The sequence below is a fragment of the Carassius carassius genome, chromosome 50, assembly GCF_963082965.1.
Source record: "Carassius carassius chromosome 50, fCarCar2.1, whole genome shotgun sequence".
Classification (NCBI taxonomy): Eukaryota; Metazoa; Chordata; class Actinopteri; order Cypriniformes; family Cyprinidae; genus Carassius; species Carassius carassius.
In genome coordinates this window covers 9,960,662-9,986,719 of record NC_081804.1, presented here as the reverse complement: position 1 = coordinate 9,986,719, position 26,058 = coordinate 9,960,662, and the positions used below count along the sequence as shown (strand labels likewise).

The window sequence follows — 26,058 nt, the reverse complement described above, 5'->3', positions numbered from 1 at the left end:
GGCTTAATATAAACGCAACTGTAAGACCAATGATGGTAAGTGTTACTCAGATATATAGTTTGTTGGCATGATGCACATCATTGGGATAACCATTACTCCCCTCATCTCTCTGTAAATTAAGGAAATGAAGTGCAGGCGCTCGAGGCAACATTCTAAGCTATTTAAATCTTTAAATTTACATCTTCCTCCAGCGTCAAGTAATTGAACTAACTCCGGGCTTGTTCCTTTAATTGAACAAAAATATCTTGTCTTCCTGCTGCTCGTCTGATGTGGGAAACTAATTTCAGCCAAAGGCGAGAAAAATGCGGCTGTTAAGTCCAAATAATTTGCAACATATTCCTGTATACAAACAGATTTGCTTTGCTGTGTTTTCACTCGAGAATGTGGACTATTATGTGGAAGGTGATAACATTTTTCTGTTCTGTTACATTAGTTCTGTTCCAGAAGATTGCCAAAGGTAATTGGGAAATAAATTCTAAAATTCAAATTTGTGACAAGAAAATGAAGGGTTCCATCATTCCCTTTGCACAACTAAAAACTGAAATGAAATATATTGCTTTTTAATTATTTATTTATTTGTTCTCTGGTCGTTGGTTGTTCGGGTTCCCAGCAGATACAACTGCGTTTAAACGCGTTTTTAGGTACTTTAGGAAAATGTACGCTTTTAAAATTTCACTTAAATGTGCATATGCCCCAACGCGTCATCAACGTTCGGTATGTTGTTTTTGTCATAAACGCTGGTTACATTGACGTCTGACCTACCCTTTAGTTCTTTTCAAACCGTTACTAATACGTTTTATTATTTCAGATACTTTGTTTGTATCCTGTTTTAGTTGACGTTTTCATGCTACGTTATAACTGCATCTAAAAAGAGATGTTTTGAAAATGCTGTAAAACGTTTTTTTTTTTTTTTTTTTTTTTTTTGTGGCTGCGTTTAGTTTGGTCACTTGTTGGCGCCAGATGTCAAGGTACAGAACATTTTAAGGAGAATGGGAACAATATTACAGTGGTCTGAAACTGTCAAGTAACCTTCTCGTAAAGATGTTTTCAGCACAATGAGTCTGTCTTCCACCTGAAAGCTGCGTGCCATGGCAGACATCTCTATCTAGCCGCGCGCAAAAAATTGAAATGGCGCGTTTGGCTCGCGGCGGTTGTGTGGGCGTCTTTTGCAGAGGCACAATGCATATCGATATACGTCATTGAGTTTTCATGGCCAACAGAACATTATTAGAACTCTGTGAGAAACATATTAAACCAAATTACGAAGATACATTATTTTGAGCCCGTAAGATTATCTGGAAAAGAAACGTAAATCAAAAAGACGAGGGGGGAAAATTTCATAAATCATAACGCAGAATATGTAATGCCGTTTGAAACAAAAGATTGTTTCTCTTTTGCTCGATGAAGGTTAATCAAAGACATGCACACAGGTAACCTAGTGAACCGTTATCCCTGCGCATGCACATATTGTTCAGTAAACGATAAATGAAGATAAATGCGATTGAAACGCACATATACGCATACTTCCAAAATGTGAATAGCAAGATCAGATGTTGTTCTAGTAACTCGCCCCAGCTCAGGCAGGGTTGAGCTAATTGTAGCCTAATCCTGCCCCGGGGCGTTTGGAGAGCCTTGAGCAAGAATTCTTGTTCAGCTGTCCTCTGTTATTCGGGCTGGAACGCAGAGCCTTCAACGCACTCTCACGCTTCAACAGAAAAAAAGAGCAAGAAAGAAAAAAAGCGAGGCTAAGACACGCCACGATCGATCTCATGTTTTAAAGAGGGCTGAAGATACATTTACAGCTATGTCTTCCAAGGTAAGGACGCAGCCTTGACTGACTCCCCTGTGTAGCTTTTGTGGAAAGTGTCTATAGCAGTCTATGCTCTGTGTTTTAAGCGAGTTTTTAAAGCCACAGCGACCTATATATAGCGCTGCGTTAGATTCCGCTGGATTCTGAACGGAATTGTCGCCGGATTCTGTACGAGGAGCTCTTGGAGTGCCGAGAAAATATTACGAAAAAAGTTCTTTCTAAAGGACGAGCGACCTTCACCAGAGACAGTCTGCTAGAATCCTCCTCAGGTCGCGTCGGACATCCTAAAATGTTTGAAACGGTACGGTGGATTCTGTCAAATTCTCGAATGTTTTCTCTGGCGCATCTTTGCGTTCGTTCTCAGTGTGTCGTGCTTATGCAGTTTTAGATCCGGGAGGGCTGATTTGAGGATACAATGAGAGGTCAGAGCACTACTGTATGCCCACTGCGTACAGGAAGTGCGCTACGGAGAGTTGTAGGGCTATTTTACGCACTCCAGGGACCTGGCGCAATTTTTGACATCACAAACTATTATTTCTCACTTTGTTGTACTCTTTGATGATATCTCATTTTGCACTCACACTCTTAAACTTTCCCAGTTTCGACCTAATATATATATATATATATATATATATATATATATATATGTGTGTGTGTGTGTGACTATACTATAATTGTACGTTTGCTTTTCGGATTTTACAAAAAATATATGATTTCTTGTCATTATTTCTCGAAACTCTGTATTTTAATGTCATCAAATACAATTCAGACGAATGAACACTCGCAACTCTTGTAAAATATTATTTCTTTAGCCGTGGCGCTATAGATTCACTGATTGATATTTATATATATATATATATATATATATATATATATATATATATATATATATATATATATATAGTGAAAAGTGGGGCAGTTCTACCCAGGCCAAAAATCCTATGTGTATAGATAGGCCTATACTCTTCATAATATTGCAGCTGTTTGTCTTTTTAAACATATTTTACAACTTTACTAGCCTATAGTTAAGCGACCAGTTTAATTTTTGAGATTTGATTTTAAATCTAATGACTAGACATGAGATACATCATCCTATACAGAGTGTGTAAGTCTGATGTACACCATGGGCACACATTGCTTCAGGCATTTTGCCTCTGGAAATGGGACTTTCACCATCTGTTAAAGCAGAATTGTTCGTTAGTCCAAACAAAGGTCGATTCTTGCCACAATAGCAGTCAAGCATCATACTCCCTAAGGAATAATGTATAGAGCTGTAATTACTAAGGAGAGGACGATGAGATTAAATGTTTGAATGTAGCATCATTTAGAACCTTTAGCACTAATTGAAACTTTATTATGATGCAACATCATTTCGATTTCTATATTTGTCCTTGTGGAAGCAAAAGTCTTATTTACTCAAATTTTTGGCTTCAATTCAAAATGTTGATTCATTTGCTCTTTTAGAAACTTTTAAAGAACTGAAAAGCTGCTGGTGAAGAGGTGTTTTGCATCTCACACATTCGCCCAATGCCTTTAATTAGGAGTTTACACTTTTCCCTCTCTTTCCCTGGAGGTAGACACCTACAGTACTAGGATCCATCCCTCTCTCTCTCTCTTTCGCTCTCTCGTTCTCTCCCTTTCGTGCTCGCTAATAAGCATCACTCCATTTCTCCCCTCCGGTTCTATGAAAAAAGGAGGGGAAAAAAACGGCAGGCAAATTTTCTTAATTAGACTTGTGGTGCTAATTCTTAAGGTAAAAACGCAATTTGAGGGAAGATGTAAAAGTGATCTCCTGCATGCTTGCAGGCCAGAGTCGCACCTTAGATCTCAGAGATTGAAGGGGAGAGGGGAACCAGGAGCTGTTTATTTGATACTGTGCTGTTTGTGCAGGAGGGAAGGAGCATGTCTCGGCTGTCTTTGACCCGGTCCCCAGTGTCTCCTCTGGCCTCTCAGGGAATCCCACTGCCGGCTCAGCTGACTAAAGCGAACGCTCCAGTCCACATTGATGTAGGCGGGCACATGTACACCAGCAGTCTGGCCACCCTCACCAAATACCCAGACTCCAGGTAAGACCAGCTGTGATTTGACGCTGACCGTTTTTCAGGGTTTATGACTGATGTTGATGTAAAACTATGTGTCATAATTGTGTCAAGCTGTCGTGAGAAGTTCATCATTTTTGCCTTTGTAACTGTTATGTTATGCGTATTTGAGTGTTAAACTATTAATCTATGTATAAATGGAGCGATAGATTAAAATGCGCTATTTTTAAATGACTTTAAGTTCATTTTTTTTGTGATCAAAAGTCACTTGTAGAGTCATGCATTTCCTACCTGCTGCATCCATCCCAACCGTAATCTATGGAGATTTGCGGATAAAGGGAGGTAAAGGGCCACCACCTGTTAGAGATGTACATGTGTGTGTGTCTTCAAGATGGGGAAAAAAGTGTGAGAGCTTTGCCACATCTGTTCAGGTTAACAGAGAGCGTGGCTCGCTCTGATTTATTAATGGATATGGAGCAAGAGAGCAAAGGGAAGGAGGGAGGAGAGGAAAATGGGGGGAGGGTGAAAAGCAGGCAGCATTTTAATTGCTTTTTGGAGGAAGAAAAAAAAGAGAGAGGTTGAGATGAAAAACTAAGATTGCCTAAAGCTATATGGTGAAATTCTAACTGGGGGAACGGCAAGACCATATGAGAAAAGGAGCACCCGAGGCACTAAAGGGGGGATTGGTTTTCTTATTAAGTGTTTTGCATCGGTTTCCAGAATGAGAGAGAGAAAGAACGGACGGAAGAATGAAATAAGAACATTTTGCTAAGATCAAATCTGTTTATCCAAAGAACAGAAATAGCATGCGACATAAATCCAAATGCTTGACCCCATTTCAGCAATTAAATCAGGTTAAATAAGCAACTTATACATTCGCCGTTAAACTTATTTCAAATGTAAATGTGAAGAGACAGCAGTTTTTTAGAGAATACCTTTTACAATATGACATGATATGAGCAAAATCGTTCTTAATGTAGTGTAGTGCTTGCATAAAACTTTTAAAACCAAATGATTTTTTAAAATTAAAAATCATTGATTTACATCTTTTCCCTGCAGAATCAGTCGTCTGTTCAACGGCACTGAACCGATTGTTTTGGACAGTCTGAAGCAGCATTATTTTATCGACAGAGATGGAGAGATATTCCGCTTTATCCTGAGCTACCTGAGAACCAGCAAACTGCTTCTTCCTGACGACTTCAAGGTAACCTGCACATGACTGTCTCTTCAGCAGGTCAGAGCTTACATTTAGTTCCTCTTTTAGCATCGCGTCAATAGCCTTGAGCTCAAATATGCAGAAAGGACCCAGACAGAACCACACCGCAGTTTTACTCAGTTTCCATGTGTTTGGAATGATCTTAAGCTTCATGTCTCAAATATCACTGGGTGCTTGTTGAATACTATGATTATACTGTTTCAAACAACTTAACCTGTTTGCTGGCTAAGATGGCAGACAGGAAGTGAGACATCTTGCCAATTCCTTATATACTGATAAAAAAAACCTTCCACATTGGCCAAGCACGTTTATAGCAATGTGAATTTATAGCAAAATAACATAAATAAAATAAACAATGTAATAAAATTAAAACAGAATAGAAAAAATTCAGAGTCAAAATAGTGTGAAGTTCAATTTCTGATTTCTAACATCTTGGTCATTCCTTTGCATATTGGTGCAAACCTTTCCAACTTGGCCTGAGAATGCCAAGCACATTTATAGCAAAATTATAAAACAAAACAAGATAAAAGTTGAAGTTTAAAGTTCAATTTAAAATAGTGTGAAATGTAATTTCTGATTTCATGCACTCGTACAGTAGCTGTCAATCCTTTCTTCAATGCCAGTACATAAGTTAAAGTATTATGCCCGCCTCAAATGGGTAAAGGTTTTTGTTTCAGTGGGATTCATTCGAGTGAGACTAGTTATTTGCACCTCAGGCTCGTGGGTAGTTTTCCTCCACTGTTTGATAACAGAACATAAAATATGCACATCATCACATCCCATTATGCTTAACGTTTCACACTTCACCCATCAAAACTCAATGACTACATGAGCTGTTCACTGTTGGGTTTGAGGTCTAGAAACCTTCACACTTATTACCCTTTCTTTTTCATCCAGAGCCTATGTTGCTATAAAAACCCACTGAATATTTTCAGATGAAGCCGTTTATAAGCATGTTGTCATGTTGTCGGATGGAGCAGCACCTCCTGTCAGAGGTGATGCGATACATTTGATCTCCTCCCAGATGTCTGTTACGTTTGTGAATTTATTAGACTCAACTTATTAACTTACTTAACAACATTTTTGTTCTTCTAGAAGAGTTTTGCACTTGAAAACCGTGTAGCGCATCCAGCATCCAGCTTCATTTGTCCATATGGATAAGGCCTAAAGACTAAATTCGCTTTTCTGTGGGCCGTTGCTTTTACATTCTCTTTCCCAAAAGTGAGTCACTGAAGAAGCCCTGTTAAAACATACCCAGCTTTCGCTGCAGACCTGGGAAAGAAGCGCAGCTTGTTTTTCTTTGAATTAGCAAGAACCCGAAGGCCTAAGGTCTCTGTATCCATGTTGTCAGCACCAGTATGGGCTGAAGAAAGGAACATAGGGAATAAAGAGGGAGAGAAAGAAGAGAGGCTGAGGGAGGGGTGCGGGTAAGAAAACAACTCCTTTTCTTGTGGTAATTGTAAAAGAGAGTTGTGTGTGAGCTGGTTGGTGCTATTGTTCTCCGTGGTGTAGCCTGCAGTGGAATGAGTAGCTCACAGGCTGTGGATGAAGAGCCGGCTCTCTCACGGCCACCAGGCGCACAACCAAAGAATGCTGTCATCCAGTAGAAATGGCTTTCAGGCCTCATGTTTGGGGTCTGGGAGACCCCAAGGCCCTTTTAATATCTCGGAAAACATTAACATTGAAGTATCAGGTTAACGCTTCATGACTTTTCCTAATCTAATGAGAACTGGCAAAATATGAGTTTGATAATCCAAAATTCAAAAAATCTTTTTTGAGACCGCAAACAGTAAGGTCAATTTTGTCATACAGGATGTTTGATGGATGTTAACAACGTGTTATTAACCAACACATGGAGCATATATATATATATCTTTATAAGTTTTAATATTACGTTTTAATAATAGGTCAGAGGAACTAATTCAATTCATTTCATGAAATAATATATGTTTTGTCATATTTAATAGTTAAAATTTTTTTTTACTTTGGTTAAATATATGGAATAGGTTGAATTCAGGTAAAGTAGTAACAAGTAGTAACACCACTTATTTTGGTTTATCATTAATTTTCCTCAATATATGCTCATACCACCATGTTTATCGTAATATGTTAATTTTTGCAGTGATTGTAATGGTAGGACTGAGGCTTGTTGCCATCTGGTTTAGTGGTGAATGAAAGGCGAGTGTAAGTGTGGTAAATGTGCTGGAGGGTGAAGGACGCCTCAGGCAGAGGCAGCAGTCTGTGCTGTCCGACCAGAGAGTCTGTGAGTGAGGGGAGAGCCGGGGGGCTTTTTTGCACATCCGTTTGGCCAGTTGGTGGTTATTTGCTTATTCGTTCGCACACTTGGCGGTTAGTTTGTGTCCCTGTTCATTAATTTGCTCAGTGGGTTGTTTTAGTCATTTGTTTGTTGTTGTGCATTTTTGGTCTGCTTATTCATTCATTCACTCAATAGCTGGTTAATCTTACCTGTTTGTTCATTCATAAATGTTTACATACATTTGTTTTGTTTGATTTGTTCATTCATTCATGTGTTTGAATGTTATTGTCTGCTTGTTCAATCATATACTCCATGGTTGGTCTGTTTATCTGCTCATTCAATCATTTGCTGAATGGGTTGTTGTTTTTGTTCTTTCCGTGCATACATTCACATCCATGTGTTGCTCCTGCAGGAGTTCCAGCTGCTGTACGAGGAGGCTCGATATTACCAGCTGACGCCCATGGTGAAAGAGCTGGAGCGCTGGAAACAGGACCGGGAGCAGCGACGGACAGCTCAGCCCTGCGAGTGCCTGGTGGTGCGGGTGACCCCTGACCTGGGCGAGAGGATTGCCATCAGTGGGGACAAGGCCCTCATAGAGGAGATTTTCCCAGAGACAGGGGATGTCATGTGCAATTCAGTCAATGCCGGATGGAACCAGGACCCAACCCACGTAATTCGCTTTCCCCTGAATGGCTACTGCAGGCTCAACTCTGTGCAGGTACAGCAGTCACGGAGTAATACTAAAACAATATTCACTGACTAAAACATCATCACTGACTAATACACTACTATTTTAATGTTTTTGAAAGAAGTCTTTTATGCTCACCATGACTGCATATATTTGACCAAAAATACAGTAAATACTATAACAATTTAAAATAACTGTTTTCTATTATATTTTAAAATGTAATTTATTCCTGTGATGGCAAATTTCACCGCTTCATATTTTTATGGAAACTGTGCTAGTTGTTTTTTCAGGATTCTTGGATAATTAGAAAGTTTAAAAGAACAGCATTTATTTTATAATATAATAAATGTCTTTACTGCCATTCATAATTAATTTAATGGATCCTGGCTGAATAGCAGTTCTTTCAAATACACAAAAAAATCTTAATGACCCCAAACTTTTAAACCATAGTACGTACTTGGGCGAATCCAGAGAAAATGACTATTACAAATTACAGTTATAAGAACGTAATGTTGCAATAAAGTGTATGTCACAATGAAAAAAAAAAATCGAAATGAAAATATTTTTTTCAAATATAAATATATATATAATTTGACAAGTGTAATCCAAGCACAATAAACCATAATGCTCGAGTTGGAAATGCTGGATTGAACCTGAGCTGCAACATCCCAATCCCCAAAAATGGTCAAAAAGCTTTAAAATAAAATTAATAATTATGTTTCAATATCAAATTAAATCTTTAATTAAATAAGACTGTCAATCACTTGTGCCATATCAATGAGCCTATTATAAAGCATTAGCTCAAGTTTTGACTTGGACTTGAGTTTGGGCTGATTGCTGGGATATTGAGCGTGCTGTGCTGAAGCTTGACTGTCAGCCTGAAGAGATGTGAGCGGGTGCAAGATGAAGCAGGCAGGTGTGGCTCCACAGCTGCAGAGGTGCAGTTATGCCCCATGTCATCTTCTCACATACTTCACGATTAGACTGTTTGAAAGGTGTTAAAATAGACACACATCCTGGCATACACGCAGACACATCCACATACATACGTTTTATAATGTCCGGTACCTTGAATCCTGGAGGCGATGCTAATGTGGGGAATATGTAGTCATGAAACCGAGAAGAGAAGAGAGGGAAATGATATGCATAATTTATTTTTAACTCGTCCTTAAGACAAATCTCACTGTTTGAAAAAGTGCTCCAACATTTCTGTGCCTGAAGCATTTTAAACACACATGCTACATTTTTAATACTGTACTTTGGTTTCTTTGAACAACCTAAACTGGTTTACGCTACTTTTTTACACACGCCTAATTGACTTACTGTATAACTAATTAGTGTGTCTGATAACACTTATTTTCCCCCCACTTCTGCGCACTTAACTGCGTCTTTGTCACACATCTCGGGTGTTCACGAAAACCCACCAATGAAATATGAGAAGATGGATCAAAGAGGACTGAAAGAGGATGAGAGATATGGAAAAAGACAGAGAGAGAGAGAGCCAGTTTGTTGCCAAGAAATTGTAGCCGTTTACTGTAAGAAAGTTAGTAAGTGATGCAACCATCAGCGCAATGAGTGTAATGTCAAAATCATAAGCCTTCAGATATCAATGCCTGAATACTTGAGAGGCTTGTGACACTGTAATATAGAGCGTCACAACCCTCTCAAGTATAAAAGCTTGTGTCTTACTAAATCTAGAGTCTATATGTATTCATTCTGTCTTTAGGAGGAACTCTACATTTTATTAAAGGAATGGATTAAATACAAATTAAATGTATATTTCACCCAGATTGCACTCTGTGGAATAGAAGATATTTTGAATACTGTTTTTGACAATATAATGAAAGTCAGTGGTGTCCAAAACAACACTGAACTCATTAAAGGGTCAGCAAACACTGAGGCATTTTTCAAAATCATCTTAGTAAATGATGAAATCATTTTCATTTTTTGGTGGACTATCCCTTTAAGACACATTTTCCAAATCCAATGGAAAAAGTAAAAAAAAAAATCACACAAAAAGAACAAGCTTCAAAGTATTAAACCTCGCTTCTGTAATACTGATGCAACTGAAACCTTACACGAGCCTTAATGCCGATATATGTTCTTGAAAAGAGCAATCTTTCTTTGTGCATGGTAGGCCTCATCTGCTGATTTCTTTCATACTTCATCTGTGCGTAAGTCATAAGTGTTCATTTCCTCTACAAGTTTCTCCGCAGCCTCAACTTCCAAAGTGAGGATAAGGGTGGACTTTTTTTCTCAGGCCTTGTGCAGTTCAACCAATTCCTTCGTCTTCTATTTTTTTTTTATTATTATTTTTTGGCGGAGGGACTTTTATCAGGCTCTGTAGCCCCGAGCCAGAACTTTCATTTTCATGTGAAGCACACTTGAAAGAAGTGCAGGAGTAAGTGAATACTCAAGGCTGCATGTATTGAATTTCAAAAAAATCTACAAGCACTCCAACAGATAAAACATTTCGTTGGCTTTTTGTGGCGGCGGGAATGACAGCGACAGCGGCCGCCCAGAGACGGCTCTCGGTGAGGGATCTCTGACAGTAGCCGAGATTGTGTGTATTAGGTTTGTAATGAAAGAGCCTGGGCAGCTTCAGTGTGGGCTGTCAGTGGGGGAGCCTATTCTCATTTGACTCCGCATCAAACCCCTGTAAACAGCCCAGGGGATGTCTGCTCGCTCCTTCTCATCCCGGGTGGATGGTCTGGAGTGAGAAACGTCTGAGGGTAATGCAAGCGTGAAGTTGTTGATAGCACTGTTACTGAGATTGCACATTTTAAATGCTTCTTGATGCAACTATGTGAAGTGCTGATAGAGTGGCATAAATAGGAGTTTACTTCCAAAAAACTCATACCAAGTTTCTCATATTCAGCCGATCTTAATCTTACAAATCTCTAAAAGAAAAATTCCCCTGGTTTCTCTTAGGTCCTGGAGAAATGGTGCTAGAAAGGGTTGCCATCTTTATGCAATTATGTAATGAGTAGCATAAATTAATTATTTCAAAATTTTTAGCAAATAACTTCTCTAAATAATAAAATGGAAGGCTTAATATCAAAGTACTAAAAAATCTCCCCTGGTTTCATCTAGGTCCTGGAGAGACTGTTGCAAATTCAGGTTCAGTCCGGGGCCATCTTGATACATTTTTGTGAAGTGCTAATATAGTTCAAGAAATATTTCATTTATTTGATTGAAAGCTTCATCTCAAAATACCGTATTTTCCAGACTATAAGTCGCACTTTTTTTCATAGTTTTCATAGACTTATAGTCAGGTGCGACTTATTTATCAAAATTAATTTGACATGAACAGAGAGAAATGAACCAAGAGAAATGAATCAATAGAAAACATTACCGTCTCCAGCCATGAGAGGGCGCTCTATGCTGCTCAGTGCTCCTGTAGTCTACACTGAAGACATAGAGCGCCCTCTTGCGGCTGTAGACGGTCATGTTTTCTCTTGGTTCTTGGTTCTAAATAAATGCGACTTATAGTCCAGTGCGACTTATATATGTTCTTTTCCTCATCATGGCGTATTTTTCGACTGATGCAACTTATACTCAGGTGCGACTTATAGTCCGAAAAATACGGTACTAGAAATGTCCACTGGTCTCATTTAGGTCCCAAAGAGACTTTTTCTAAAAGGGTTCAGCATTGTTGATGCAACTATATGAATTGCTTAAATTTTAAAACACATTTTCCCTGGTTTCTCCTTGGTCCTGTAGGGACCTTTTCAAAATGGTTTGGTATGGTGATGTCTTGTCGCAATTAGGTGTAGTACTGATACTGAGGTTCTCATATTGTATGGAAAACCTCTCAAAATACTCAAACATGGCCCTGGTTTCTCCTAGGTTCTGGAGAGACTGTTGGTGTATTAATTCAACTATATGAAGTTCTGAGTTTCTTATAATACAACAGTATAATTAAAATGTCCCTGGTCTGTCCTAGGTTCTGGAGAGACTGTTCCAGAAAGGCTTCAGCATGGTGGCGTCGTGCGGCGGGGGGGTGGACTCCTCCCAGTTCAGCGAATACATCCTGAGTCGGGAAGACAGACGGTGTCAGACCAGCCACACACCCATCAGGATAAAACAGGAGCCTCTGGACTAGCCGGCTCTTGCGTCAACCACAAACACCTCAGTCTGCTGTCAAAAGAAAAAAAATGCCAGTGGACAAATAGAAGACTTAATTTGTGAGAAGAGTTTACTTCAACTCTTCGGACTCCAAGAGGACTGAAATCTTAATGTATGAGTAATTTTATCAATGACCCCAAATCTGCCCAAGATGATGTTTTACAAACCCAAGCGAGTCACTGGATGGCTTTTCAACTATTGACCTCCAGTTGAACCTTTTAGCTATTTCTTTGGCTCAAGTGATGAAAAATGCATTCAGTCATTTATATTTCCACAGTACAGATCCATAACATAAGTTCACCTTTATATGTGCGTAAAAGAGCGAAAAGAGGAACTCTACAAGGAAGCTGCGTTTATGGCGAGCGCACCTTCCTGCTAGAACACTTCCAAATGATGCAGCAGTCTGATTTCCAAGCTCCCGGGCGAAATTAACCACAAAATACAAAGTCGGTCCTCTGATCCATTTTTAATCTAGATATCTAATGTTCTCATTTTCCAGTCTCATCTATGTAAATCAGTTCTTTTATGACCTACAGGTTTATTGCTGTTGTCTCACTACATGAAGGATACGAGAGCAGTCCTCAGAAGTCATTTGGTTGTAAGTGCGGTCTGGAGGTGGCCGCACTGACGCTTTGACTTGAGGCTACATGGTGGCTAAAGCAGACGATCTGGTAATGCATTCAGTGCTGGGCAGAGAGGCTTTTTGTTTGAGCATGTCTAAAAGGAAAACATGGACTCATGTGGGAGAGCTTTTCTGATGGCATTGCTAAATCCTCCACTTTCTTTTGGGTGCCCGTTTTCTTCAAAACTAGTCGCTTCGGAAAGTTCATTATACATAATTGCTTTGAGTGAACGGTTAAAAAATAATGATCTTTTGTATATTCAATGCCCTATGTGTCCAAAATAACATCTTGTTTGATTAAGGCACCTTTGTAAAAATGATTCAGGTTGTTAACGAATTCAGCACTTTCAGGGGCCGATACTCGGACCGCTTGAGAGGGGAATTACTGTGCCCCTAACGCCTGGAGACAGAAGAGACTTTCCAGAAGTTAAGGTCACTTTCCCACAATCCCTTTTACTCACTCTCCCTTAGCAAAACATCGCAATCAGAGCCACTTGGAGAAAGACTGAGGGAGAATAAACTTGAAAGGTTAACTTCGTGGCTGGTAAACAGACTGAATTGCATAATGTGTTGTAAAAAGGCACATTTAATAAGAGTTCTTTGCCTCGCCATTTCAAAAAGAAGGGTCACTGAAATGTCACGGTTATGTTGTTATGCTAAGTGTCGTCTTAACTGGCCAGGATTTCTTTTATGCTACGTCTTCAGATTTCCTCGATTTGTTGTACATTGTACATAAAGGCTTATAGACGCTTCGCACGCCCCTCTGAATGCAACTTGTCATCTCGCTGCTCTGCAACAGCCGTTCGGTTTCCGAATACAAGGACAAGAACATTAAAAAGACGATTATCAGAGAAGCCATGTCGAACATTACATAAATCTTAATTGAAATACTGCTCTAATGGATGTTGTGTCAAGATGTATATTGCAGTATGGTCCAAATGTATATTATTTAAATAAAACATTTTTTGTAATGGATTATTGATATGAATCAGTGGTATGTCAGGCATGTGTTTATTTGAATTGTCACATTCTTTTTGTAATTGGTGTTGATAAACGAACTTTTAATAAATTATTGGAGTTCTTTCCCTATTTTAAAACCACTGGCAGCATGCATGTGAATGTGTCGGGAAAACTTGATACAAATGACAGGGAACATTTCAAGTAAACACTAAATGGCATGAACATGGTCAGAGTTAGTCAAAAACTCAGTGTGAAATGGAATATCGGAATAGAAACAAAAAGGTTCTATCAGTTGATTGTTGATTGGATGAAGGCAGATGGGGCGGAGTTTCAGTAGACTTAATGAATGGAGAAGTATGGCACATGTCAGCAGGAAGAAGCATCCCATTTCAACATAACATTAACATTTTGATTAAAAAATACATTTTTGAACATGAAACATGAATAGTTTACAACAGATCAATGACGGTTAATTTTCTAATACAAAAACTGAAAAAGTAGGACAGGACTAGACGTTTTCAATCAGAAACTGAATCATGAAATGTGGGCAGTAATAGTGTTTCACTCGAATGAGTTTTCAGTCAACTGTGAAAAACAACAGCAAAAAAAAAGGCCTAGGAATCAGAGCACATTTATTTGATCTTTTACCTGCTGGTTATAGGATGTAAGGTTGTATTATGATTAACGTTACTAACAGCCTGTGTGGCCTAATTGACATCATCCAAAAATAATGCATTTTGATGAAAGACGGCAAGAAAGTTCAAGTAAACCATTTTGATTCCATGTTTTGACCATGTAAAACAACATCAAAGAAAGTCTTGGCGGGAGTATAATTAGGAACTTTATTCTTTTACAAAAGTACAAATTTAATAGAGATAAGCACTTTTTTTCCAAACCAACCAAACATTTAAAAATGGTTAAATTTAGCAAAAATAGAAATTCTAATAGATATGTTTTTAGACAAAAGACAATCCTTCCATCAACAATACTGTTTGTCCAAATGCCAGTACAAACAATACTAATTAAAACCAATCTGAGAGATGGAAAAAGATTTGCCTCAGATCTCAAAGGAATCATTGCACACGACATGAACGCTGACCGCCTCCCAACATACATCTGTACAATGCCAAAATGTAAATGTCAAACATGTCCTCTCTTACTGCATGTCATAAAGGGCAGTATACAAATATTCGGTATTCGAGACATAAAATAATGCCCAATGACAGATACTAAATTTATAGTGAACTTGAATTTCAAACACAAAAGTACATGATACAAAATGCGACCGTATTTTAAAATCATCACTGCAGTCCGTCAAAGCCACTCCATTTTGAATGTATATAAAAAAAATGGTCAAATTAACAGCACACACAACCTGCCATTTCTCCACAAATAAGTTACGAGAGATCCTGCTCTAGAATCATTGGTGAAGCGATGCATATTAGTATGAGCATATTAGATAATTCCATGCCTTGGATTTGATTAAAAATAATGGTGCCCCAGGAGGGCCACGTAAGGCACCATTTCACAGTATACTTAACACAGACACTAGTGAAACTGTACACACCTATAACCCCACACTAAGTGTGTGAGACAAAACCGTCACTGAATTTCAAAAGACCATCCAATAGGATGAAAGACAGTCAGTGTTTTACAACACAGAGTTTCTTCATTTTGCAGAAATCAGTAACAAAAAAAAAAAAAAAACTGAAAACATCCACACGGATCCTTAGAGACTTAAAGATGCGCTACTTATAAGTTACTAAAAATACTCCTGACTTGTTAGACCTCTAAAACCAGGAACTTTGCATTCACATTTCCAGTGTCTCTATTGCAAATGAGGCTTTCGGAAAAAACAAGTCCAGCTGCTATTTATATAAAACAAAAAATCTCGATCTCTATCCTGAAACATAAAACCAGTCCAAGTTCAACATTGCTCAAAATGATGGCTCATTAATCCAAAACAAAGGGGAAATAAAACCATAAAACGGTGACTCAGAGAAAAAAAAAAACCACACGGTGTCCACAGCCGCCGCCTTTTGGGCTTTTCCCGAACCTTCTCATCTCCAGAATGCCTACGTTTGGAAGTTTTACAAAAACGCGCTCAAACTGAACAAAGAGTTCATGCCACCGGTGAGTCTGAAGGCACAAACTGGAGATGAATGCGGAGAAGGAGAGGAAGACTTGAATGTATTACTGAGAGTACCATTAGCGTGGATGATCTCGTCCATCTCACTGGATCACTGCTACTTCAGAAGGGCCTTGTAGAGCAGCATGGACCTGGCTGTGGTTCGCTCCTGCTCCAAGCAGAAGATCAAGTCCCTGAGGTTGACCCGGGTGACGCGCTGCCGGGTCTGCCGGACTGAGGATGAGGAGGATGAGGTAGAACCGGTCGCTGATCCGGAGGAGCCTGCAGGAAACTGAAAGGGAATAAAGAAAGAATTCATTAGGTCATTGTCGTTTTTCACTCATTTTTAACATGACTGGTGGATAAAGGTTTGCCAAGGCTGTGATTGATGAAAAACGGTGGTAGGTGGCAAATTGAATCCCAACAGACTAAAGGTGGTTCAACAAAATTCTGACACACGGGGGTGATCCTTTCCCCAACTTTCACCTGGTTGCTAGAAGTTGTAATGAGTAAATACAGCTGGATAGAAACTGTGTCCATCTTCATTTCTGGCTGCGAAGCAACAAAATGTGATTATTTTAAATGGGGTGATTCTTTTCTATAAAAAAATAGCACCCAAAATTAAAGCAGCAAACAACTGAGAAGTCTTTGTGCTACCTAAATCAGAGACAAGCCAGCCCAACTTTGGTTTGATCTCAAAGATCCTCTGGTTTTGTGCTTTTGTGTGTTTGTCAGCACACCTGCACAACATGTGATCATCTGTTCTCAGCTGGAGGCTAGAGAACCACACCTCTCGCCCCTGGCAGCAGACTTTTGATCTACTTCATCTTCAGACTCCACTCCAACAAATGAGTGTGCAAAAGAGTGTGATCAGACCATTAAAATAAATCTACACTTCTATATTACAAGGCAAGACAAAAAACAGAGGGCTTACAACCAGCCATCACCACATTAAGATTATTTACACAGTCAACCTCGAGGGAAAAGACCTTCCATCTAATTTACAGGAAGAATGAGAAAGATGGCATATGTATCGTATTCATCAGCCGTACAGGGGGTCTATAGCGTGACATCAGTCGGCTGGAATGAGGTTAGGGTCTCCAGCCTTCACTGAATACTAAGTATACATGAGAAGGTGTAAGAAGGCCTCTGGGCACAAACCACACCACACCCTACAGAAACAACCTGCAGCTTTGTGGGATCTAGATCTCCCTCATGAATGCTCTTACACACCTTGGATGATTTTGACTCTCACACACACCCAGGGCTGGCAAAACTCACAACAAGTTTATGCGGGCAGGTTTGTGCGTGGTCTTGTATGTTGTTAATGTTAAGCCAATATAAAAAATTGTCAGGAGCACTTTAAGGGAGGAATGAAATGCAAAACTGAAATAAAAAATGAATGCCAAAATTTTCACTCACAGCCACACCCAGAAGAGGCCGTTCCAGGAAGTGTACTACAAGTGATCAAGTGATAGTAAGCCTCTGGTTACATATTGCACACACTTAAATACACCTGAAATCAATGCAGAGCATTGGGTGCCATATGTGTGCCTGTCTTAAAAACAAACCTGCTGCATTTAGTGATTTCAAATAAATGAGTCAGTGACACGAAGTTCATATTTTCAATATTACAAGTTCTTCTAAATGAAATTAATGACTCAAATACACTTCTGCTATAAAGAACATTTTTTGCCATTCTAAATGAAATTTATTTGATATTTATAAATGAATAATTCATGACATTTTCAAAACATACTTTTTATCTTTAAAAACACTTAAAACTGAAAAATAATTAAGATATTAAGATGATTAAGATACTAAAGACATGACATTTACTTTTTACGTGACCGTTACACCACATGACATATTATGAATCATTAAATTGAAACTAAAATGAATACACAGTACATTTCTAAGAACTTGCAACCTGCTTTAAAAACTAATTTTTTATGAAGTTTTTTTTTTCATGGACACTCATTGAACCATAATAAAATATTAACGAAAAGCAAAACAGACATTACCAGTAAAATAATCCATTTTTAAAAGTAAAAATCCAATATGTAACCACCTAAACACTCTAGCCTTTAGTAAGAGACAGGTCTACTTGCTCAAGTCGACATTGCAGTACAGGAAGACTGCGTTTCACAGTTAGCATGTGTGGGTGAACACGCTCAGGGCATTTTGCCACTATCCTAGTGGTGAGTTAGAGATGGAGCTTGTTAAGCCTGCATAAATGTGTAAAGATATGGATGAATATATTACAGATGTGAGCATTAACGTGCCCCAGGCATCGAGAGAAATGTCTTTTTTTGAACCACATTAGCTGTGGAGTGGAATGTGTAGGGTACACAAGCTATCTTTTCGAGTGTCATTAGGGTTAAAGTGTGTTATAAACCCTTGAGTTGTGTTTGTGTGTGTTCACTGTGTGTAGGACAGCAAACACCTCCAGAGGAACTGACTCCATACCCTGAAGAGATGAAGCAGCTTACACTTGTAGGTTTCTGAAAGCCATGAATTGAGCAGAGCGGCATGAAACATATCCTTCAACCAGACGTAAAGGTCTTAAAAATCTTCAAAACAAGCACAGGTCATGTGAGAAGCAGCACTGCTCCAAAGCTACCCTAGAATTGAGAAGCCCTTCAACTTAAAGTGACCAAACCACCACAGAGAAAACCCTCTCCAGACAAAATGGAGAGGGAAAAAACCTTATTACTCCACCTTATTCCTCCAAACGACTGTGAGCACTTCTGGCCTCTAAAGGTTAGAGAGTGCCTGAGGGTGCTGTGTGTCTCTAGCGTTTGGGGAAATGACTCGCCTCTGCACGAACATAGCCCAGTCTCTGCATAACTGCCGCCCGGGGCTACTCAACCCTGCTCTGCTTCACTTTAACCCTATACTAGCCAGCTTTTTGATGGCAGTCTTTTACTTTGATCCAAGACCATCTAACCTTGTGCAATTATAAAACCATGAGACATATGCCTGGGTTTCAAAACCGACTGCTTCAACCCCAACATCTTCATGGTTCCTCAAAGAAGATCCAGAGTTGTGGTCGCATACATTTTTTAAAATAAAGGTTCTTTATTGGCATGGATGGTTCCATGAAGAACTTTTAGCATCCATGGACTCTTTCCACTGCACAAATGATTCTTTATAGCAGATAATGCTTCTTTAGATAATTAAAATGTTCTTCACACAAAGAAAAATAAATAGGTTCTTTTAAGAACTTTTCATTGAAGGATTAAGAAAGATTTCATTGATAGATCTTCTATGCCATTTCTGCAAAAAGTGTAAGATAGTGCTATGAAAGCTGTCTAAAAGGACAACATAAGAGTAGAAGACTGTGGTAATTTTTCCAGCCCATTTACAACACAATCCCAGTTTGTGGTTCGGTATGTATTAACCATGGATTAAATCTGTAAACTAGTTGACACTTCACATAATTAAAAAAATCTTGCTTTGGGGAAGGGGATTTTTTTAATTAGAGAAACAGTGGCAAAACTGCAGTTCCTTTTCCTCCAGTAAAGTTGGGGAGCTGAGGGGTAGAGCTGGGATAAAATCCAGGCCTGCGGCCCCAACCAAAACACAAGCATGTGAGGCTTTGAGTTGTTCCATCATTACCTCACTACGTAATTAACTACAGACAGAACTAAATGTACCATAATGTATGCATGCTAGTCCAACTGGTGAAGATACCACCATAAACCCTTAATCAATCCTGAACCCAAAATGCCAACAAATCATTTTCATATAGGTTTCAGACAGGCTGTTTTGCTCAAACTTCAGTACAAAGATAGCTTCAACCACTGATGAATCTAAAAAGAAAAGAAAACAATGGATTCTCTGAAGAAAAGCAATATTCTGGGTGGTTGCTATGACCTTTCTTGGGTGTTTTGAGTGGTTTTATCAAGTAGCTATGCAGTTGCTAGGATGACCTGGCTGTTGTTGTTTTTTTTTAGAACACAGCTGTGTGGTTGCTAAAAACTATCCAAATAAACAGAAAGCCAATAAAAACCACATAACTAAATGCTAAAATTTCCTAGAGTACTTCTAACAACTATATAAATCTTGCAATCTGTTCTGGGTGATTTTGACCATGTTATGTGGTTACTAGGGTATTCTGGTGGTTGCTGTGGTGTTTCTAGGGTGTTCTTGGTGGTAGCTTACCAAATTACTAATTAAAAGAACCCACCTCAAGTCTCCAATACCTAGATACAGCACACATTTTAGTCAATGTACCAGGCATCTACCATTTACATATCAATGCAAGACGTTTTCAAACCTGATAGAATCATTGCTAATAACCATTAAAAATACAATGAACACCAATTCAGACTAAATCAGCCTCAGAAATCGCTATGACAAACTTGAATGCAATGCAGTGCAGCATGTATGCCAAACACTCAGGTCAGAGGATGTCAGAAGATGTCACATACTGTGATTCACCGGGGCTGTGGGAGTTGACATCTCCTCCAGACCTCTCCAACTAGTTTTTTATTTTTTTTTTTCCCCAGAGTTTAAGCATAATTGAAGTGTCTAATTTGATAACCTGGAAACATAGGTCTGTCGAATTTGTGTGGTAAATATCCGTGCTGCAGATTCACAACTATTCTGCACACGTTTTAGAATCAGCATATCCCTTTCTTGCCCTCTTTCACTCTCTCAGCACAAAGAACCGGGATGCTTCAGGCAGCACTTGTGGGAGAACCAACATTCTGCCTACATCTGCCTGCAATCCAAACAGCTGTCCCACATTGTGTTGCCTTGCCTATATATATATATATATATATATATATATATATATATATATATATAAAAACAACACTTGTCAACATCTTACATGGCTACAAGGTACACTTTGAGCTCGAGGGTGATGCTAAGCAAACACAAAGTAGTTCAACAAAGATTGTATCACAATGGTCTTTAAAACACAGCTTGGAGTACAAAAATGTTTCCTTTAAAGTGGACGGGGTGGTGAATGTCTGCAATACTACGGATTTTGTGTCTTGTACAACTATCAAAATGAGATGACATTTTGTTTATCAATGGGATGGACTTAATATAATGCTGCTGTTACAGTACGAATAGCAAAAAGCATTCCTTGTGCTTCAATCCAGAATAAACATGTATAAACGGCAATAGTATGAGCTGTAATGGTAGCTGAACAGCTTGAGGGAATCAGGAGGATAAGCCGAGATGGTGCCAATACCCCTCCGGCTTCTACATACACAGAGGGTCATTGCTGTAATATGAAACAGATTATTTACACAACCAACCAGAGATCTCTGGGAGTGGAGGAAAATGAAAAACGCAAATGTAAAAAAAAAAAAAAGTAAATGCATGAGATCCAATACCACAATGTATATAACCATCGGAACCCACAGCTGTTTTTACTCTTTATGCTATCAACAGAGATCTGCACTGTTTTTCCTTAAATGCTTTTTTTTTCTTTTTTTAAGGAAATCAAAAACTAGAATCATAGCCATTTTGTTTTAATTCTTATAGTATCAACTAACAAACGCTATTGAATCTTTGAATAAGACAGAGTGCTTCGGTTAATAAACTCCAGTAGGATTTACATTTAAGCTTAAAAAAAAAACAGACAGATTTCTGTCTTACGTGTGACTTACGCAAGGTTGTAACTTGTTCCAACTGATGAAATGGAGTGCGAATAAACTAAATGCAAGGAAGGACACGGAGAAATGGGAAGCGATAGAGAGAGAGAGAAAGGAGAGAAGTGGTAGAGTACGACTTGAATTTAATATTTCATGATTGCCTGAAGGACTTTTCACAGATCAATGTGACTCTGTACCCAAGCCAGTGTCAGCCAGAGCGCCAGGAGAAAGCAAAAGAGCGAAAGAGAGAGAAAGAGAAAACAGTTGAAAGTATGAGATATATAGAGTAAAAGACAAAGAAAAGAGTTAAAGAAGGACAAGCATAAAAAATGTAACTCAAAAAAAAAAAAAACAAGAGCAAGAAAGTGATAGTGAAAGAAATATTTAGCTCATCGGTTCAGGAGACTGTTAGTCTTCTAAACACCAGAGTGTGTTTGCTCCATGAGAGATGCACCCTCCACTGACTCCGTGCCGGTGGGCTTCGCCAGAGGCACACATTACCTCCGTTAATGGGTTTCCATTTGAGGAGCAGAAAGGAAGCCAATAACCTATCCACACTAATGGATTAGTCTACATGTAGGCAACCTCTGCAGCAAATCTTGAACCAACTGTTTTCTTAAGAAACATAAGAAACAAAGGATGTCACCATTTGTGGGACCAAATGTGAAATTACTGAAAGAAAAGGAGGTAGAAACTCTTATCAATAGCTATATCAGGGCCAATGAATCCAGAAAGCCTCTTTGTTCTGACTGGTGTAACTCAAGCCAACTTTCACAAAACTTGCAGTTGGAGGGAACTTGGTGAGTGTTGTTCTTCCACGGCCATCATGAACCAATAAACTTACCATTTTAATTAGTGAAGATTAACAAGGGAGGTAATTAATTTCTGAGATGGGCATCTTAAAAGCGCCAAAGGCTTGACTTTGTTGACGGAGCCGAATGCTTTTTCATTGATGTGGGCAAAATAGAGGGGCATCATTATAAGCTAGCAAAAAGCATGCACTTGCATTCTAAAAGAGTTGATGACTGGGAACGTTCCTCTTTGAGGGCTATTGTGATGTTATTATTGGAACTAAATGTAGAGCACCTTGTTAGTTTCACCAAACACCCCACAGAACCTTCATTAGCCGTAAAAGGTACAAAAGATGAAAACTGTGCTATGCTAAGGAGGACTATACAAACAAGTTGATCAATATCCAGGAAACAAAGAACAGGAATGTATCAGTCAATATCGATACCAATACAATACTTCTAAACTGAACGCTTAAATTATTCATTTTATTAAATTACTAAGAGTAAAATGGGTATTGATACCCACTTAACATTATATTTGAAACATTTTACCATTCAATATGCCTTAATTGCAACTTAATAAGTTATATTTTTGTTTACACAGTTTAAATATGTTTACTGTAGAGGTAACTACAGAAATCTACAAATACTGTTCACTTTAGTAAAACCATATCAACCAAACCGATGATTTTCATAAGGGACTGCCAGTGACAGGTTGTTGCATGCATAAAATGCAACCTTTTTATTCTGACAGTGTATGACTTATACTAACATTACAGAAGAGAACATTATCAATATTAACTTTTAACGTTCCATTTAAATAAATGTAATTGCAAAAACTAGGAAGGCTACAATTTATTGTGAAATAACTCAAACATGTTTTTTTCTGTCCTCTAAAAAGCATCGTTCTGGGTTGCCATTCCCAAAAGCATCAATGCTTTTTTTATGATACTTTTGGAAAACGCAGCCCTGTTTGAATACAGTGTCAGCAGTGAGTGAACGCTTTCTGTGATTGATTGGTTCTGTCTTGCAACATTTGCGTGTTTAAATGAGCAGGAAAATAGTTCTATCATACACAATTATTCACTAACACAAGTTATTCGTCCAATTCAATGCATAATGTATGCATTAAATTTTTTTGTTAAATAAAAAACCTTAGTAACAATATTTTTTTAGTTTATCGATACTTTCGATACTCGCATCAGTATCGATACTTCAGGATGAATACGCCCATCCCTACAACATACACAAAAACCCAGAGCAATATGAAAAAATAAATATGTTCTGACGAGCCATGTTTCTTATTTTTCTCCTACATCCAGACAGGTTACAGTTAGATGTTACGTTTGAAGCCAAGATAAGGTCAAATGCATTTATAGTCGGACCAAGTTGCCAATCTGAACATCATCGAACAATTATGTGAAGCTCTCAAGCACACATTAGGAATAGAAAATTCCATCTCCTTCATCCTTCAAGGCACTTTTCCTCATGGAGAGTGATGCAATATTCCATTCCTCTCACTCTAAAAAGAGTTTCATAACAGTATTCCAAGAAGAACTGAAAATGTTCTGGAGGCCCTGCTCCTCATTTGATCATAGCTACATACTGCAAGGGATTTTCCATTTTGTCAACTCCCTGTACAAACTACAGTAAGTCCATCGAGTGCTACACACTGCTTGTGTTTTGTTTATTGTCTTCAAAGTGTTCTATTATGCGGTGCATAACTAAAGTTACTATTGCATTTATTTACCACAATGAAACATAACAGTAATATTCAGATTTACAATTAAACACCTCATGGTTAAATTCCAGTTATAAAATCACTATTAATTGCATAAAACAATAAGAATATCATTGCAAAATCTGGCTCCGATAAAAAAATAAAAAAATAAATTAAAAAAAGATAATATTTCTGATATATCTTCAGTCGAATTTAAACTGAAAGCAACAAGACTGCAAATAGCTCTCCAATTTAAAATCCTTTTCAGTCTGACACTAAGATTTATCTGGGTTGAACAAATAAACCCAATTAGACCTCTCTTAATATATTGGATGAAAAAATGCCTGTCAAAGCAGGAGTTGATCAATACAAAATTAAGAAAAATAGAACTCATCATCACTCTTACAAAGCCCTAAACACTAACAAAGACCTTCCTCTTCTTGCAATGGTAGCCTGAGGTCAGAAAGAGGCAATTTTTGGCATTACGTTATTCCACGCAACCCCTACAAACTGATAACAGACTCTTCATGCTCCTTCTTATCATGTCAAAACACATGCATATAACCCATAGATAGCACACACAAGACTCATCACATCTCCGTGCACGAAAAAACACTGGAGCTCCAATCAACCGGCAAAATCTGCCACAGAAAACGAGAATCTGTGCAAATTTTATATTAATGATATAACTTTACACAATGGTAACAAATCACAGAGATAAAGCATGTGTGTAGGCCAATGTGAAGCCATGTAGGGACTGAAAATGGGAGCCTAATGGGAACCTGAGGAACAGACATCTAAATGAAAAAAGCAATTAAGAGAAAAGATGTTAACAAAATTACATTCTGAAAATATTCTGAATAGAACAAGACCACAAAAAAAAAGATTTTGCGAACAAAGACTTTCAGGGCATAATAACTTAAGTTTCAGTTTTTTACCTAAAAAAAATAAAAATATAATGCTATTGTTTGTCTTAAGACTACATAAAATAAGCTGAACAGCACCAGTCCCTGTTATGAAAAAGAGCTCTGGATATTATGAAATTAAGAATACAATTATATTACATTTCTGTCAATACCAATAAGCCAATATTAAAAGTCTACTATTTTGAAATAGAATTTAAAAATTTATCATGTAAAACTTAATTTCTTGCAAGCTTTTAGGAGCGTGTTAGATGACTACAAAGTTAACCATGTAAAAATTAGGAAAATTATAATAAATAATGAACTAACAATATCAACTGATATCATTAATACATTTTAAAAAGTATTGATCTACTGTGCATCCCTATCTGTAATTTGTCTTTGTGGTCCAGAAAAAGAAAGTCATACAGATTTAGAACAACATGAAGGTGAGTAAATAGTGATGGGATGTTAATTTTTGGGGTGAACTGTCCCTTTAATGACAAATACTGAACAAGAGCACACTCTCAGTTCAATGACTGGTAATGTTTAAACTTCATGCCACTGCTGCAAAAAGCTCGGCTTTGGTAGTGCTCATTACTGGCTACACATTTCAATCTGCCTTTGGTATTCCATATCTGCCCCCACTTCCCCCTCCCTCTCCCCATTCAGTCTCTGCCCTCTGGCCGATCTGGCAGAGGGGGAGATTTTAATTGTGGCTATAGAACTCTGCACGGTTCTTTGCCTGTGAGCGAGCCCTCACTTCAGTGAGTGAGAGCTTGCTTTAGTGATATTGGGTCCAGTCCATCCCTTCAGGCTGCTTTTAATGGCCCTCTCCTCTCTTTCATAGCCGGGGCTGAGATTGTTTTCCATGTGATGCCTGTTAATTCTGCTGCAGGGAAGGGCAACCTTATATCCATCCTTTTTTTTGTACAAGAGATACATTTCTTCTTGCTTCCCGTCTCAATTTTTCCCTCTCCCAAAACTCGCTTTTCTTGACTTGAACTGAAAGTTAAAGCCAACACGTTACACTTACGGAATGCATGTGAGACAATAAGATACTCGTGGTTGGTTGGCATTAAGAATCATCATAATGGTAACTATATTTGCATCCACAACAACGTGCAATAACATTGTTTATTCATAAGCATTTGTTGTCTGCCACTTTAAATGCTCAAGCTC

At 38.3% G+C, this 26,058-nt stretch overlaps 2 protein-coding genes across 5 annotated transcripts in view; one reads left to right on the top strand and one right to left on the bottom strand.

Annotated features, from left to right (window-relative positions):
* Positions 1 to 1,534: 1,534 nt before the first annotated feature.
* On the top strand, positions 1,535 to 13,860 carry LOC132133271 (BTB/POZ domain-containing protein kctd15-like). Of its 2 annotated transcripts, none has more exons than XM_059546078.1 (5): positions 1,535 to 1,816; positions 3,701 to 3,876; positions 4,909 to 5,053; positions 7,735 to 8,040; positions 11,957 to 13,860. In XM_059546078.1, exons 1-5 carry the CDS (start codon positions 1,805 to 1,807, stop codon positions 12,113 to 12,115), a joined length of 798 nt encoding a protein of 265 aa, XP_059402061.1. In that variant the 5' UTR covers positions 1,535 to 1,804; the 3' UTR covers positions 12,116 to 13,860. The 2 variants fall into 2 exon arrangements, with proteins under 2 accessions (XP_059402061.1, XP_059402062.1); XM_059546079.1 differs by lacking the exon at positions 1,535 to 1,816 and adding an exon at positions 1,824 to 2,111.
* Positions 12,011 to 26,058, bottom strand: part of LOC132133269 (transcription initiation factor TFIID subunit 4-like) — a 41,357-nt gene continuing 27,309 nt past the window's right edge. For 2 of the 3 annotated variants that reach the window (XM_059546072.1, XM_059546074.1), the window contains exon 14: positions 14,544 to 16,140. In XM_059546072.1, the coding sequence (XP_059402055.1) occupies positions 15,967 to 16,140 (174 nt within the window). In that variant the 3' untranslated portion in view covers positions 14,544 to 15,966. Of the gene's footprint in view, positions 12,151 to 14,543; positions 16,141 to 26,058 lie in introns of those variants that run through there. The other variant, XM_059546073.1, reaches the window with a different exon arrangement.

What these genes read in the sequence shown, in the direction of transcription:
- LOC132133271 (XM_059546078.1), top strand. An exon ending in ACCAAATACCCAGACTCCAG is followed by an intron (nt 3,877 to 4,908) that starts GTAAGACCAGCT and finishes TTTTCCCTGCAG; the next exon opens with AATCAGTCGTCTGTTCAACG. An exon ending in GCAGGCTCAACTCTGTGCAG is followed by an intron (nt 8,041 to 11,956) that starts GTACAGCAGTCA and finishes GGTCTGTCCTAG; the next exon opens with GTTCTGGAGAGACTGTTCCA.